The 17687-nt window shown below is 43.4% G+C and overlaps 1 protein-coding gene across 2 annotated transcripts in view; it reads right to left on the reverse strand.

Moving 5' to 3' along the window:
- The window catches only part of LOC120535077 (collagen alpha-1(XI) chain-like), a 456300-nt gene that overhangs the window by 42052 nt on the left and 396561 nt on the right, over positions 1-17687 (reverse strand). For both annotated transcript variants that reach the window (XM_039762625.1, XM_039762624.1), the window contains exons 49-57: positions 12104-12157; positions 10323-10430; positions 9410-9463; positions 7018-7071; positions 6871-6924; positions 6500-6553; positions 4930-5037; positions 3605-3658; positions 3134-3187 (exon numbers count right to left, since the gene is read on the reverse strand). In XM_039762625.1, the coding sequence (XP_039618559.1) occupies positions 3134-3187; positions 3605-3658; positions 4930-5037; positions 6500-6553; positions 6871-6924; positions 7018-7071; positions 9410-9463; positions 10323-10430; positions 12104-12157 (594 nt within the window). The remainder of the gene's footprint in view (positions 1-3133; positions 3188-3604; positions 3659-4929; positions 5038-6499; positions 6554-6870; positions 6925-7017; positions 7072-9409; positions 9464-10322; positions 10431-12103; positions 12158-17687) is intronic.

A 17687-nucleotide genomic window follows, 5' to 3' on the forward strand; every position in this document is an offset into this window, starting at 1 on the left:
AACTTTTGCAGCCCGGAAAAACAACATAGGGTGGTTGCCCCAAATCTTCATGATGTCTGTGACTCGTTTGTTTGACAGTGGCGTAGTCCGTCTGTGCCAGAACTGGAAGTGACGTCTTCTTGACCGGAAGTGACGTCATCGTCGGCGCTGGCACCAAGCGGGATTCCCCGAGAGTGGTCCGCACGAGACTGAGAGATACAGTTAGCACAATCCGCATACCCCGGTCTGGTGTAGAATTACTGTTTTTAGGTCCTTTAGCTCTTTCCCATGCGCACGTGGGTGACATTTCAAAAGCATTCTTTCACATATTCATTCATTTTCTGTTTTCAGAACACTTTCAGTTATTAACTGTTTCTTTATCAAAAGCATCTGGGATTAATTCATTCATCCAACTCATTCATGCATTCATGGCCTGACTAAAGCTGAATTAATTTCCTCCATTTATTGAGTTTCAAATTGTACTCATTTATTAGTTTGTTCAATCATGTTTCCATTTTCTGAGTTCAGTTAAAACACACCGATATATTAATTCATGCCTTCAGTTCCTTGATTTACTTCAACTTAGTTTATTTTACTTGAAATTCAAAGATGTATTCAATCAGCTGTTTGGGAATTCATTCATCCTCTGATTCCATCTATTCATTCATTCATTTATTAATCCATTCACTCCATAATTATTATTTTTTATTTCCTGGGAAGGCTGTTCATTTATTTTCTGGTTTCAGTTAAAATCCACATTCATTTTTTTTAACTTATGTGATTATTTTATGTAATAATTCATTCATTGTGTTATGTTATTCAGTCAGTTTATGATTTATGTGCTGAGTTTCTAATGTTATCAATTCACTCTATCATTTATAAATTCATGTTGGTTCATTTTCTGACTGCAGTTAAAATTCATCCATTACGTCATTAATTCATACACTTTTTATTTCTTTTATTTGACATTAATTAATTAATCCATTCATTCATTCATTCAATCTCTGATTCCATGCAAACTGCTCCAAAAAATGAAAGGAACACTTTGAAAACACATCAGATCTCAATGGGAAAAAGAAATCCTCCTGGATATCTATACTGATATAGACTGGGTAATGTGTTAGGAACGAAAGGATGCCACATCGTTTGATGGAAATGAAAATGATCAACCTACAGAGCCCTGAATTCAAAGACGCCCCAAAAATCAGAGTGAAGAAATGATGTGGCAGGCTAGTCCATTTTGCCAAAATTTAATTGCAGCAACTCAAAATTGTCCGCAGCACTTTGTATGGCCCCTGTGTTCTTGTATACATGCCTGACAACATCGGTGCATGCTTCTAATGAGACGACAGATGGTGTTGTGGGGGATCTCCTCCCAGATCTGGACCAGGGCATCACTGAGCTCCTGGACAGTCTGAGGTGCAACCTGGTGGCATTGGATGGACCAAAACATAATGTCCCAGAGGTGTTCTATTGGATTTAGGTCAGGAAAGTGTGGTGGCCAGTCAATGGTATCAATTCCTTCATCCTCCAGGAACTGCCTGCATACTCTCACCACATGAGGCCAGGAATTGTCGTGCACCAGGAGCCACTGTACCAGCATAGGGTCTGACAATGGGTCCAAGGATTTCATCCTGATACCTAATGGCAGCCAAGGTGCCTTTGTCAAGCCTGTAGCGGTCTGTGTGACCCTCCATGGATATGCCTCCCCAGACAATCATTAACCCACCACCAAACTGCTCATGCTGAATGATGTTACAGGCAGCATAATGTTCTCCATGGCTTCTCCAGACCCCTTTCACTTCTGTCACGTGCTCAGGGTGAACCTGCTCTCATCTGTAAAAAGCACAGGGCACCAGTGGTGCATCTGCCAATTCTGGTATTCTATGGCGAATGCCAATCGAGCTGCATGCTGCTGGGCAGTGAGCTCAGGGCCCATTAGAGGACATGGGGCCCTTGGGTCACCCTCATGAAGTCTTTCTGGTTGTTTGGTCAGAGACATTCACACCAGTGGCCTGCTGGAGGTCATTTTGTAGGGCTCTGGCAGTGCTCATCCTGTTCCTCCTTGCCCAAAGGAGCAGATACTGGTCCTGCTGATGGGTTATGGACCTTCTATGGCCCTCTCCAGCTCTCCTAGAGTAACTGCTTGTCTCCTAGAATCTCCTCCATGCCCTTGAGACTGTGCAGGGAGACACAGCAAACCTTCTGGCAATGACACGTATTGATGTGCCATCCTGGAGAAGTTGGACTACCTGTGCAACCTCTGTAGGGTCCAGGTATCGCCTCATGCTACCAGTAGTGACACTGACTGTAGCCAAATGCAAAACTAGTGAAGAAACAGTCAGAAAAGATGAGGAGGGAAAAATGTCAGTGGCCTCCACCTGTTAAACCATTCCTGTTTTGGGGGTCATCTCATTGTTGCCCCTCTAGTGCATCTGTTGTTAATTTCATTAACACCACAGCAGCTGAAACTGATTAACAACCCCCTCTGCTACTTAACTGACCAGATTAATATCCCATAAGTTTCATTGACTTGATGCTATACTCTCATTAAAAAGTCTTCCTTTAATTCTTTTCAGCAGTATATAAATGTCTTCATTCCTTAATGTATTTTTATTGTCTCATGCGCATGTTGCTCATTTCTTTTCTGATTTCAGTTAAAATCAATGTATTCATTATTTTTTAATTTTAAATGTGTTTATTTCATGTAATAATTCATTCATTTTGTCAGTTTATGATTTATGTGCTGAGTTTCTAATGTTATCAGTTCACTCTATCATTTATAAATTCATGTTTGTTCATTCTCTGACTGCAGTTAAAATGTATCCATTACGTCATTAATTCATACACTTTTTAACTGAATTCTCTTTAAATTCATGTATTTCTTTCATTCGACATTCACTCATTTATTCATTCATTCTCCGATGTATAAGTGTCCTCGTTCCTTAATGTATTTTTCTTATTTCATTTCTTTTCTGATTTCACGTGTTCATTGTAGTTCCCGACTGAATGTGCCCGCCCCGGTGTAGTAGATGTTCTGCACGTGGGCACAGTTACATTAGCAGAGAATGTGAATGGCGAGCCCCGGTTCACAGCGTGAATGCCATCAGGTCTTCGCAGAGTGGTGACTGCGATGCCCCACCCGCCGTCTTACCTTTTCGCCCTTCAATCCTGAGTCGCCCTTCAGGCCTGGTAATCCAGGAGGTCCCTGAAACAGAAGGAGGCCTGGTGTCACTTGATGGAGACTTTGAATGAAATAAAAGCACAGACGCATAGACAAAGCTTTCATTACGTCAAGCCCCGAGTCGTGGGGTCAAGCATCTCTTCTACTTTGAAGTCTGTTACTAGAGACTGGTGCCAGCTTTACTTAGTGAGGGGGATGCCAGCAGCATCAGAGGTCACTGGCTGTGTCTTGTGTGCCTGGCAGCAGGTCCCACCGAGACCTTGGCTTACATGCCACAGATCTGCTGAGCAGAAAGACGGTGGCAGCAGATGGTGCAGAGAAAGGTCAGCAGAAATGAGGCCTGCGAGCGCCGCATGGCAGACGCTTTAAATTTAGTGCCATGGGCTGGGATGGAAAACAAACTGCCAAGAACAACTGTCTTCATGTTGGAGACAAACTCACCATTGGGCCAGGAGGACCATCTGGGCCTGGAGATCCTGGAAGTCCTTGTTCACCCTGAAAGAAGAGCAAAGTTAAAGAATCAGCCAGCCATCCCTTTTATTTTTTTCCCCATCAGTCCACTTTAGGGACACGGGACCCTTTTAATCACCCATCCATCCATCCATCCATCCATCTGGACGAAATGCAACTGTCGGGTTGCAAAAGGCCAGCAGCATTTTAAAGAAGAATGGGCTGTCAGTCCATTAGGGGGGCACACCCATACTCACATCTGACAAAATGACAGGAACACCAGGAAATGACATGGATACCAGGAGAACAGGCAAGCTCTACTCAGACTCACATAAAAAGCTGGCATTTGAACCAAAGGCTGTAGAGATCTGGCCTACTGCACATCTGCCCATCGTCAGACCCACTCAGTGCATTTTGTCAGATTGTGGGGGCTGGCGTCTACCCAGCAGAATGACGCACACAGCAGGAATGGCACACTCATGCCCACGTCCGCCCAATCACTCTTACCCCAGTCGAGATAACAGGAGCCAATGTACTGAAAGAATAATCCACATAGGAACGGGCAAACTCCAAAAAGTCAAAGATTCGAGTCAGGGCCCTGGAGCTGCGTGGTGGCACTGCATTAATATGCCACCCATATTCTCCCATATAACTGTTAGTTCATCTAAATGTAATGTTCTGACGATGTGAGAAGAAAATACAGGAACACGAACACAAGGAGATCAGGCAGGCTCTGCATAGAAGGAAAAGAACTCGGGTGACCGGAAATGTGATGCCTATGACCCTAACCAGTGTGCCATAATGCCAACTGCACAAGAGATCCACATATATCAAGAAATAAGAGGTGTATTGACAGAAATGAAAAAGAAGTGCATCAATAATAATTCTTATCCCCTCAAATGAATCAGCAACCTGATGAAGTGTTTTATTGATTCATTCATTCATATCTAGGACTGATTATTTTCTAAGGGTTTATGGGATTGGATCCACCCAGCAGGATCAAATCCTATATGGAGTTCCGATCCATCACCGGCTGCAATCACATCCCACGGTGCCACCCTGATCTATCAGTATGATGGAGTACAATAAACTAACCTGAAAACTCGAGATGTGACAGACTGTAAAAGTGTGCTGAGCTTTAACAAGTGCAAGAGAGAATAATGAAAGAAAAGTACGTCAAGGGGTACGGCAGCTGGAAATGGGGGTACAGCCAAGGAGGAGACACGTCTTAGCTCAGCACATGAGGGGTGACAACGGCCTGGACAGTCGCACAGTCACCTCTCAAGAATTGACACTTTGAATCGAAACCAACTTACCACTGGACCCGGGATTCCTCTGAGACCCTCGGAGCCTGTCTTTCCTGGAGCTCCTTGTGGACCAACTGGACCGGTCTTTCCTTGTGGACCTTCCAGGCCAGGTTCACCCTGAAGAAGATAAGAAAGATATCAATATAAATAAAATACATGATTATTATCTTGGCATTTCAAAAAATGCATTTTAAGATGAATGGACATATCTGAATGGCACAATATGATAATAATGACAATAATAGATAGCTACATATGAATGGCACTATAGGACAGATAGATAGACAGACAGACAGCCAGACAGACCGACAAACAGACAGAAAGACAGATAGATAGATAGATAGATAGATAGATAGATAGATAGATAGATAGATCTGAAAGGCACTATATGATAATAATGACAATAATAGATAGCTACATATAAATGGCACTATAGGACAGATAGATAGACAGACAGACAGCCAGACAGACCGACAAACAGACAGAAAGACAGATAGATAGATAGATAGATAGATAGATAGATAGATAGATAGATAGATAGATAGATAGATAAAGCTGGTATTCTAAACAATAGCTGGAAAGATATGCAAGGCACTACATGTGACAGAGTGACAGATGGAATTTTCTTAAATCATATTATTTTGTTTAATTAGATTATACTGTATACCCACCCAGACCACTTATTCCCATGTTGTTCCCCTCATTTCTGTCCAGTCAGATTTTTCTTTATAGATGGATAGATAGATAGTGGTGCCTTTCACATCCATCTATCTATTATATAGTGCCTTCCTATCTATCTGTGTATTTATTATATTGTGCCTTTCACATCAATATAACAGATAGATGGATAGATATGAAAGGCACCATATTATAGATAGAGATTTGAAAGGCACTATATAATAGATAGATAGATAGATAGATAGATAGATAGATAGATAGATAGATATTAAAGGCACTATATAACAGATAGATAGATAGATAGATAGATAGATAGATAGATAGATAGATATTAAAGGCACTATATAATAGATAGATAGATAGATAGATAGATAGATAGATAGATAGATAGATAGATAGATAGATAGATAGATAGATAGATAGATTGATCCTAACATGCAGAATCAGGCTCTGTTTCCATGGTTACCCCAATGTCTCGCCCCCTTCTTCTGGCCCCACCCCTTTCCACGATGCTGTTCTGTTATTGGGCCTCTCCCTGCAGCATTCCAGCTGGACACCACACAACACAAACCTGACATTAGCTGTTCATACTGTGACTTTGGGGTCTCTGTTGACAAACTCAATTCCCCTTGTAGTACAGTTAAAAACTGAAATTGAATTTGGAGTCATGGCATATGAGGGAAATAAGCTGGTCAACTTTCAGAAACTTTCCTGACCTACACAACAGTAAGTGACCAGGCCAGAAATCGAACCCAGGTCCATGTAGCTCTTAAAGAGCTGCACTGACCACATAGTGTGATCATGCCATCTCGTCCTGAAGTGCTGTCCCCTCATTCACCATGGCACCAAAAGAATTAGAGGGTCTATTCAACTGAGAGAAATGTATTTATTTATTTTTTACCTTTGCACCTTTTTCACCCTGTCTGCCCTCTGGACCTGCAGCACCAGGAGGACCCTAAAATGAATAACCAGAAAGAGTCATGAGCACCACGCAGACAATAAATTGAAACATGTACAACATGTACTGAACTCACTCATTCCATTATAGAGCAATTATGGGGGAACACAATGTTACAACCAAGGAACCAACCTTTGAAGAGATGACAGTCCATCACTCTCATAAAATTCATTTTGCGATTTGAGAGGAAACCCACCCAGGGCATAAGGGGTTAGCTACCTAAACTGAACCCAGATCCCTGCCGCTTTAAACTCACTGCACCACCATGGCTCCCCTTGTTGAAAGGTAGTGATACAAAAACCTTAATGACTCACTCGTTTTCCTGGAGGGCCTGAAGGCCCAGACTCGCCAGTAGGACCAGGTGACCCCTAGAAGATTTGAGAGGAAGGATTTTGTTACACATCATACATATCACAAAATGTTAAAACAAAAAAAAAAACTAAAGGCAATGCTTCATTTACAGGTTGTCCTGCTTCGCCGTCTTCACCCTTGTCACCAGTGGGACCATCTTGACCCTGAAGGGGAGAAACAAACATTGTCAGTAAGAGACATGGAGAGGCGATATCTATGAAAATACTTCAGTACACGGGTGTCAAATTCTAGGTGAGATGTAAGCTGACATGATGAGACGTGCTCCGAGTTGTTATCCGGAGCTTCACACGCTTTTCCCATTGTACGTATTCGGAGTGCAAGATTACCCAGCAGTGTATAGACATGTGGTGGAACTGGTCTGTCACCACCAGGGGGCAATATGGCCCCTAATAATTTAGGATGCCCCAGAAGGTTTAGTACTAAGATGTGGGTGGCTGGGTTGGGGTACCATACTAAGATGTTAAGTTTCCCTGGGACTCTAGAGGGGAGTCGATTTGGGGGTTAAGAGGGTCTACTGCTGTGTGACAGATAGGGGTTCACTTGAAGAAGGGCAGTAGGGGACGGAAGGCAGAAAGCCAGGATTACCAAGCATCACACAGATGAGAGCAGGGAGGCCCATTAGGAGACTGTAATTGACAAGGTCTTGACTAGCATTGGGAACAGAGGCCAGAGAAGGAGAAGAAAGGTGGTCTAATAAACAGATGAAGACCCCCATTAAGTATATTTGGGATGGCAAGCACACAAACCAGCTTACCACACAAATAGTGGCTATGAGGTTTAGTTTTTTTTTTGTTAATGCTGCACCTTGTGTCTCTAATTCTCATGTACCCTTCTGTTTTGTATTATTTTCATAAAATAACCCATCCAATTGGCACTTTTTAGCTCCTATTGCTTACGATGCTTTTTTTGATCCCATGATTTCCTTTTCAAGAATCCATCCATCCATTATCCAACCCGCTATATCCCAACTACAGGGTCACGTGGTCTGCTGGAGCCAATCCCAGCCAACACAGGGCGCAAGGCAGGAAACAAACCCTGAGCAGGGTGCCAACCCAAGTCAAGTCAAGTTGGGGAGCATGCACTGGTACAGCTTGTTACCGCACCCACTACGCAACGAAAAAAATCGTGATCTCGGTTGGCAACCCCCCAGGCAGACACATGGTGCAGTCCCACCCTCTGGCCAGGTGTTACGTGGGCGACCTCTTTGCCTGGTCCAGACACTCGGGTCCCCAGCAATGAGGACCTTACAAGCCAGATCACCCTCGGGGAAATGCTCCACATGGCCATAGTGCTGTAACTGACGCTCCCTCAGAATGTAGGTCATGTGCTTCATTCGGGACTCCATGAGCAACACAAAGTCAAACCAACGGTACCCAAGGATTCTCTGAAGAGACACAGGAGTCCAGTCTTCATCTCAGGTCACTGGATAGCGTACATGTCTCACAAACAGGGAGCACCAGGACTCTAAAGACTTGGACCTTCGTCCTTTTCCAGAGATATCAGGAGCACCACACACCTCTTTATGACCTCATGACCCCTCATACTCTAAAATCTGTCTGCTGACTTCATAGGAAGAGTCACCAGAGTCATGAATGTCACTGCAGAGGTCAGTAAACCTCTCAATGAGGTCACACTCTCTCTGCAGACAGACACACTGATGTGCCCAAGAAGTCATTAAAGGCCTGGATCTTTGGTTTTTATCAGGACCCTCGCAAGCCCAGACCCTCAGACTCCTCACTCAGTCTCTCCAGCGTCCCGATCAGAGCCTCCATGGACTCAGCGAAGATCACAGAATTATCAGCAAAGTCAAGATCCGTGAATCTTTCTTCACCAACAGATGCCCCATAGATGCTGGACCCCACGACCCTGCCCAACACCCAGTCCATACAAGCATCGAGCAGAGTAGGAGCAGAACACACCACCCTGACAAACCCCAGAATCAACTGGGAAAAACACAGAGGGTCTGCCTCCACTCTGCACACCACTCCCAGTACCAGTGTACAGGCCAGCCATGATATCCAGCAACCTCGAGGGGAACCCTCAGGATGTGCCACAGGGCAGCTCGATCAACTGAGTCAAACGCTTTGTGAAAATCGACAAAAGGCTGCAAAGAAACTCTGCCGATATTTGAGTTTGTGCTCCATGAGGACCCTCAGTGCCAGGATGTGGTCAATGGTGGACTTCTTAGGTGTAAAACCAGACTGCTACAATCGCTGGTAGGTGAGCAGGTGATCACGGATCGTATTGAGGACGACCCGGCCCACCGCAGATAAATGAATGACACTAAATAAAACCTAAATATTACCATATACTTGTTTCACATGTCACCCTAACCTGTAAGTTTTTTGTAATTTACTGAACCCGTGTAAGAACGAGGGGGTTAATAGCTACCCTCAAATCTCCTTAACATTACAGAAGTGCATTAAAACTTTGAGGAAAGTGTGCTGGTGAGACTCTAAGGTGGTCATTCAGAGGACTTACTGGCTGGCCAGGTTCTCCTGGGGGTCCTGGGTCTCCGGGGAAGCCAACTGGACCCTGAAAGAAGAAATAAAGAGTTGGTAAATGCTGAATTGGTGAGATGCCCCTGAATAATTTCTCTTTAAACACTACTTCCACCGGCTAGCCCCAAACCCGTTTAAGGAATGACACTGCAGGATGTTTCATGGTGCCACTTGCCGAAACACCAATGCGAGAAACCCCTCGAAACCCTCAACAATAGCTGAATCGAGCTCCCATTCCCATCACCGGCTGCACTCACATCCCATGGTGCCACCCTGATCTATCAGTATGATGGAGTACAATAAACTAACCTGAAAACTTGAGAAGTGACAGACTGGAAAAGTGTGCAGAGCTTTAAAAAGTGCAAGAGAGAATAATGAAACAAAAGTACGTCAAGGGGTACGGCAGCTGGCAATGGGGGTACGGCCAAGGAGGAGACACGTCTTAGCTCAGCATATGAGGGGTGACAACGGCCTGGAGAGTCGCACAGTCACCTCTTCACGTGGCCCAGAATTGCTGCTTTGAATCGAAACCAACTTACCACTGGACCCTCGGAGCCTGTCTTTCCTGGAGCTCCTTGTGGACCAACTAGACCAGTCTTTCCTTGTGGACCTTCCAGGCCAGGTTCACCCTGAGCCTCCATTTGTACATTTTTTTATTAAATCCTCTTGATTACTTGACACCAGTCAACAACCAGTGAAGACACCACATCACATTTTTACACTTTATTTTCTGGGACCAAACCACAATTTTGATTTAAGCCTTTCAGGGTGTCCAAAGGGTTAATTAGAGGTCCCAGCCCAGGTGGACCCCCAAGCGTTTCACACATTTTCTTTTCAGGTCCCTGCCACATCAGAATGAAGGACTGAAATAAGTTAAAGTGACCAGTACTTACAGGGCTGCCTTTTGGCCCATCGTCTCCTGGAGGGCCTTTAGGACCAGGTGGACCTGCTGAACCAGGTGGACCGGCTTCCCCTTTCTCTCCCCTCTCTCCTCTTGGACCCTAAGGAGACAAAGCGGCATGTACGGATTCGTGAAACGGCGACATTTTGGGTCTCTGATAAAGCGGAAAGCCACAAGCTGGGTATCTGATTAGTTTGGCATCCCCTAGGGCAGATGATGCCAGGCTGCACAACTGTTCTTGCATTTCTGGTTGGAGGCTTGCAGAAGGTCTAAGACAGAGCAGATGGCCACATTGGAACTTGAGCTAACAAAGGGGAACTGGGAATGTTATGGGAAAATTTGACCGCACGAGCATTGACTATTTTTGGCATTTTGCTGCAAAGACAGAACTGTGCCCCCAGATCATGACCTATCATACTCCCCCCATTTCAGCTTATGCTAGTAAAAAAATCAGAAAATCTATCTATCTGTGCTTTCCACTCCACTTATTTCGGGACAGCAGGGACAGTTTGAGCAGCATACACTGGTACTCCAAGCATCAGCAGCAAACTCCAAACTTTCCTGAAAGATTCCCAAAGACTCCCATCTGAAACGGTGAAAACTCTCCCTCCTGTAGCTCTCCACACCGGACGTATCTTCTTTCTCTGCCACTTCAGGTTCAAGAATCTAAACCTGACTCCCTTTCGATGGGCACCGGGTTGGCCTGCTTCAGAAAGAAGCTCTCTCATCCCTTAGGAGCAGCTGACCAATGTTCACAGGGAACCCAGCTCCACTTTGGTCTTCAAGGCACCCGTTTGAATATTTGCTACTACCAACAAGATCTGAACCTGTGGTCGCTTCACCTGGGCACTCACCCTAGGATTTGGTGCAAACCACAGCGGGCCTCCTACTTGTCACGTGGCTGTGTGTCGCCAAACACCCACACCATTTCGAAAGATGCTTCTTCACAGACCTACCAAGATGCACCTTAGAGAAAAATGAGCTACACGTGGTAAAGAGGCTCAAACACACCAATGGAACCTTGGGGGTAAACCAGGAAGGGTCACTCTGGACCAGTGGCAGTTCTGCTGACTTCTAGTGTATTAATTAAATAATATATTCTAGGTGATTTTTCACAATGTTTAGTCTTCTAACCTTATCTTCTGTCGTTTATGTTGACACATCCTCGTACCCTCCATGTTAACTTTTGCCAACACCTGCCTTGAGCGAATTAATCAAAAATGTGGTCACTTTGAGAACACCACTGGATTGTAAAACACGCTGGTGGCCGTATATATTGGTCCGCACTCGGGGACAAGTCAGTCTTCTTATTGAAGTGCTCATTTTAAAGTGACAATTGGGGTCCACTGTACTCTTTCCCTTCATATTCCAAAGCGCTATCATCATGTTATCATGATATGCCCTTCTAATTAATGCACAATGAAATCCTCAGCCAAAGTTCACACATTTAAACTCGATGGACATCATTAAAGTTTTAAGAACCTTCCTGAGTGATAAAGAACAAAAAAACCAACAACAACCCTTAACAAGGTTCTCAGCTCAGAATGATTGAAGAATATGATTCTCTAGAGGGATGTTTTAACATTAGTGGGAAATCTACCCCCTGAACAGTTTCCAACTGTGTCCCCGTGTTCTTATTGAAATACTCATATTGAATTTTTAATGTTTTAATGTTTTGAGAACCTTCCTGAGTGAAAGAAAAAAAAAAACAAAAAACAACCCTTAACAAGGTTATCAGCTCAGAATAACTGAAAAATATAGACTTAGACTTACTGGAGGTCCCACTTCGCCAGGTGGTCCAGGTTCACCAGCTTCACCAGAGTCACCCTGTGGAAATAAGGAATGAAATGAAATGTTAAATAACATAGAGTGTAAAATTGTTTTCTGTGATTGAATCATTAAGATGAGGGGTCCTCAGTTCCGGTCCTGGAAGACCACCGAGACTGCCTTCTAGACCCCAAAAAACACATTTTAGGCCTTTTTTGAACCATACTGTGCGCAGGTAATTACACCCTCATGGTAAAGAGTAAAGCAATGGGTGTCATCAACAAAAATAACTATGAGAAGGTCATGAAGTTGTGCAGGTCACATCTACTGACCACAGGGGATCACCCCCTGATGGGACATGAGGGCTCAAAGTTACTCGTTTTCACAAAATGTCATAATATGGGCCTGTGGAATGCTGCTGATTACAAACACGAGCCTATTTTTTGATAACTGATTCTTTACCAGAGGTCCTAGTCCTTTATGAGCCACTCCCGGAAGGTTAAATATGACAAATTTCAAACAATATGCACATGGGGATATCATTTTAAACAATTTCAAGGTCAGCGTTCCTCAATATGATGCGGATTTTAATTCCTTTCCTTAAGATCTAAGCCCTCTAATGGGCCTGAATCAGAGGGTGGAAAGGACAAATTTCAGTGACAATGGAGAATATTTAAACATTTCAACTGGAGCCACATTTTAATATTTCAAATATTTGGCGTAGCTGTCCTTGTTTATTACTTACTTGCTACCTCATGCAGTAAATCGTTTCATTTCTTATGAACATCCCAAATTGAGGTTTGATTATTTTCAGGTGTTTTTGATTTATTCTGCTTCATGTAATTTTTGGTTAATATTTTTAAACTTACATTTTTTTATTTTTTTTTTAGTATTTATGTTCTTAGCTCATGTTCATTGTTTTTTGTGAGTGGAAAAAGAGGCAGGTCCCCTGTGACATCACTGCTGAAGGGTCTTTTCCCTTAAGCCTTTATATTCAGGCAGAAGAGGCCCTTAGAGGTTCATTGAGGCTTGTGAAGTTTACTTGTATTGGAAATCTTCCGGTTTAATGGATTTTATTTTACTTTTGGCTTCAGGTTCTGGACAGCTGATTGGACTGGTTTGCCTTGGCTTGATATTTAAGTTATACCCTTTTGCCTTATTTTTGCCTTGCCATATTTGTGTGCTTCTTTTGTTTATTTAATAAATTCCTGTTTTTGTTGTCTCATGCCTGACATTTATGGTCATCCTCTCCTTTGAAGAGAGTTGTTCTATATTAGTAGTGAAGCTTCAGGGTAGGTACACGCCACTAAGTTTTCCTTTAAAAACATAGACATTAGTCTCTATTTTCGCCTTTCGGTCACACTGTGTTTTAAACCCCAAATAATATAGGCTTTTGAAAGTACAGCAAGTCATGCCAGTTATATGCAGGGGGTATAGAAAACAATCCCCCCCTTCGACATATTCCCATTTGTTTTGCTTTACAGCCTTAAATGAAGACACACAAACTAATATGCTGCTGCTGGAGTATGTGAATTTCCCCTTGGGATTAATAAAGTATCTATCTATCTATCTATCTATCTATCTATAGTGCCTTTCACATCTATCTATCTATCTATCTATCCCTCCCTCCCTCCCCAGCTTTACTTACTCAATGCCACCTCTAACATCCAAGTGAAAGACATCACAGCTACAGTTTAGAAGAATTATAAAAAATAAAAAATAAGAAATCCTGAGATTAATAAAGGACCCCCCCATGTCATTTTGTTGAGCCCCCTTTTCCTTTAATGACAGCCTTGAGTCTGTTGATTCTTCTCTCTCAGCTTTGCCCCCCACTCTTCGTTACAGTTTAACTGTTCAAGTTCGGTCACATTGGACGGTGAGCATTGCTGGTCTGCTATCTTCAGATCTTTCCTCAGATTTAGGTCTGGCTTATGGCTGGCCACACCAGGACATTCACTTTTTTCTCCTTCAGCCACCGTGTGGTCCATTTTGCTGTGTTCTTCGGCTCATCGTCGTGTTGAGAGGTGAACATTCTGCCCATCTTCAACTTTCTGGCAGAGGGTAGCAGGTTTTCCTACAGAATTTGACAGGATTTTGCCCCATCCATTTCTCCTTCTACCCTAATGGGAGCCCCAGCCCCCCCACGACAGGATGTTGCCCCCTCCGTGCTTTACTGTCAGTATGGTGTGTTGTGGATGGTGAGCTGCATTGGTGTACTGTTTGGTGTTGGGTCAAATAGTTTGATTTTGTTCTCATCTGACCAGAGGACACTTTTTCCACTTGGCATCAGAATCTTCAAGGTGCATTCTGGGAAAGCTCAAACGAGCCTTAATGTGGGCTTTCTTGAGAAGTGTGACCCTCCTGAACAAGCCACAATGGTGGAGCGCTTGTCAAATTGTTGTCACCTGCACACCACTAATGACCAGTCTTTGCCATCAAATCCTATAACTCCTTCAAAGTGGCCACTGGCCTCTCGGTAGCCTCTCTTACCAGTTTCCTCCTTGTTCTTCTATCCAGTTTGGAGGGTCCTTGTCGTACCAAACACTTCTTTATGATGGACTTTACTGAGCTCCTTGGGATTGATAAAGCCTTTGAGATTTGTTTTAGTCTCCATCTCCTGCCTCATGTCCGTCCACAACTCTATCCTTGAGATCTTTTGAGAGTGGCCTGCCACCCGTAGTCAGTTGTTTGCTGTCAGTGGCACTGCCAAGCAAGGAAATGAATGGACCAGGAACAGCTTCACTAATCACACTCATTACAACTGAGCACAGGTGGGAGGAAACCAGTAACCGCAATGGAAATGCTGATTGAGTTTAGGAGGGGGGGTCCTTTAGTCATCTCAGGATTTCCTGTTTTTAGTTTTTGATCATTCTTCTGAACTGTAGCTGAGGTTTCTTTCACTTGAATGTTAGAGATTGTATTGAGTAAGTAAAGCTGGAAAAAATATAAGTTAGTGTGTTAAGGCTTTAAAGCAAAAAAAAAAGGGAATATTTCGAAGTGGGGGGATTCTTTTAGATAGATAGATAGATAGATAGATAGATAGATAGATAGATAGATAGATAGATAGATAGATAGATAGATAGATACTTTATTAATCCCAAGGGGAAATGCCCACTGTATATTGACTAGTGATGCTACAGGTAACAGAAAGATTTAAAAATATTTACTACAGTTTCTCTTGCCCTGCATCTTCTTTCCTAGCCGTCCCACTCTGTGCCGACTCGTCCCTCTAGCGTGTGTTCCCATTAATCTGCTCCTCTGACTCTGTCATCGTTTTCGGGGCGCCTTTCTCACCTCCTGTCCACTTTTATCCTTGTGACTCTCTCAGTGTGCACCTTTACTTCCTCTCTCGTCAAGTCACATCACCAGAGCCAAGCTGACAAACCAGGCTGCTCTGATGGACCTTACTACAGGGTGCCCACAGAAACACTCCTTGACTTTTAAATGGTTACAAAATCCAAACTTCTTGAAATACGTTTATAAATAAGATGACAGCAAACACATGAACTCAAAACATTTCTTCTTTTCCACAACTTACTGAGGTAGATGACTACCTTTTTCAACAACATGGGGCAACCACCACACTGGCATCTCACTGTCTGTAATGATCTCAACGGGCGCCTGCCAAACAGATGGATTGGTCACACTGGACAAAATGACCAGGTGTTCTTCAAGTGGACCCCCCTCCCCCCAAGATCACTGGACATTACTGTTTGTGACTTTTTCCTTTGGGGGGTACATGAAAGACAGAGTGTACGGACCTCCACTACCCGCAACTATGGTTGATCTGCAAGGACACATCACTGAAGCTAGAAACGTGATAACGCCGGATATGCTTCGGAGAGTCTGGGCTGAGCTCAATTATCGCATCGATGTTTGCCAAGTAACAGGTGGGGCGCACATCGAGTGTATGTAATCAACAGAAGCCATATGAAACTTTATGAGGTGATGAAACTCTAGCCTCAAAGGTAAAAGAATATTCCAATAAATGTTGATTTTGGAACCATTTACAGTCATATGAAAAGTTTGGGACCCCCTCTCAGCCTGTGTAATAATCGACTCTCCTTTGAACAGTAAAGATCACAGTGGTACGTCTTTCATTTCCTAGGAACATCTGAGCACTGCGGTGTTTTCTGAACAAAGATTTTTAGAGACGCAGTATTTAGTTGTATGAAATTAAATCAAATGTGAAAAACTGGCTGTGCACAAATGTGGGTCCCCTTGTCATTGTGCTGATTTGAATGCCTGTCACTGCTCAATGTTAGATGAGCTCGTCAAGCCTTGAACTTCATAGACAGGAGTGTCCAGTAATGAGTGGTCAAAGGTATTTAAGGTGGTCAATTACAAGTTGTGCTTCCTTCCCTTTGACTTTCCTCTGAAGAGTGACAGACAGCATGGGATCCTCAAAGCAACTCTCCAAAGATCTGAAAACAAAGATTGTTGAGTCTCGTGGTTTAGAGGAAGGCTACAAAAGCCATCTCAGAGGTTTAAACTGTCAGTTTCAACTGTAAGGAATGGAATCAGGAAATGGAAGGCCACAGGCACAGTTGCTGTTAAACCAACCAAGAAAAATACAAGAGCGGCACATGAGCAGGATAGTGAGAATGGTGACAGACAACCCACAGATCACCTCCAAAGACCTGCAAGAACATCTCGCTGCAGATGGTGTATCTGGACATCGTTCTACAATTCAGAACATCTGTATGGCAGGGTGATGAGAAAGAAGCCCTTTCTGCACTCACACCACAAACAGAGTCGCTTGTTGTATCAAATGCTCATTTAGACAAGCCAGATTCATTTTGGAACAAAGTGCTTTGGACTGATGAGACACAAATGGAGTTATTTGGTCAGAACAAAAAGCGCTTTGCATGGCAGATGAAGAACACCGCATTCCAAGAAGAACACCTGCTACCTCCTGTCAAATTTGGTGGAGGTCCCATCATGCTGTGGGGCTGTGTGGCCAGTTCAGGGACTGGGGCCCTTGTTAAAGTCGAGGGTCTGATTAATTCAATCCAATATCAACAAATTCTTCAGGATAATGTTCAAGCATCAGTCACAAAGTTGAAGTTACTTATGCAGGGGTTGGATATTCCAACAAGACAATGAGCCAAAACACAAAGACATTCACACAGAGGGAGAAGTCCAATGTTCTGGAATGGCCGTCACAGTCCCCTGACTTGAATATCTTTGAACATCTATGGGATGATTTGAAGCAGGCTGTCCATCAAATTGAACTGAACTGGAGAGATTTTGTATGAAGAATGGTCAGAAATACCAACATCAGAGTCCAGACACTCATCACAGGCTACAGGAGGACAGCGTCTGGAGGCTCAAAGGAGCAAAAGGAGGCTCAACTAAGTATTGATGTCATATCTCTGTTGGGTGCCCACATTTATGCACCTGTCTAATTTTGTTATGATGCAAGTTCATATTTTCTGTTAATCCAATAAACTTAATGTCACTGCTGAAATCCTACTGTGTCCATAAGGCATGTCAGATATTAAAAGGAAGTTGCTACTTTGAAAGCTCAGCCAATGAGAAACAAAAATCCAAAGAATTACGAGGGCTTCCCAGACTTTTTCATATGACT

Source organism: Polypterus senegalus, chromosome 9 (genome assembly GCF_016835505.1).
Source record: "Polypterus senegalus isolate Bchr_013 chromosome 9, ASM1683550v1, whole genome shotgun sequence".
NCBI classification, from domain to species: Eukaryota; Metazoa; Chordata; class Cladistia; order Polypteriformes; family Polypteridae; genus Polypterus; species Polypterus senegalus.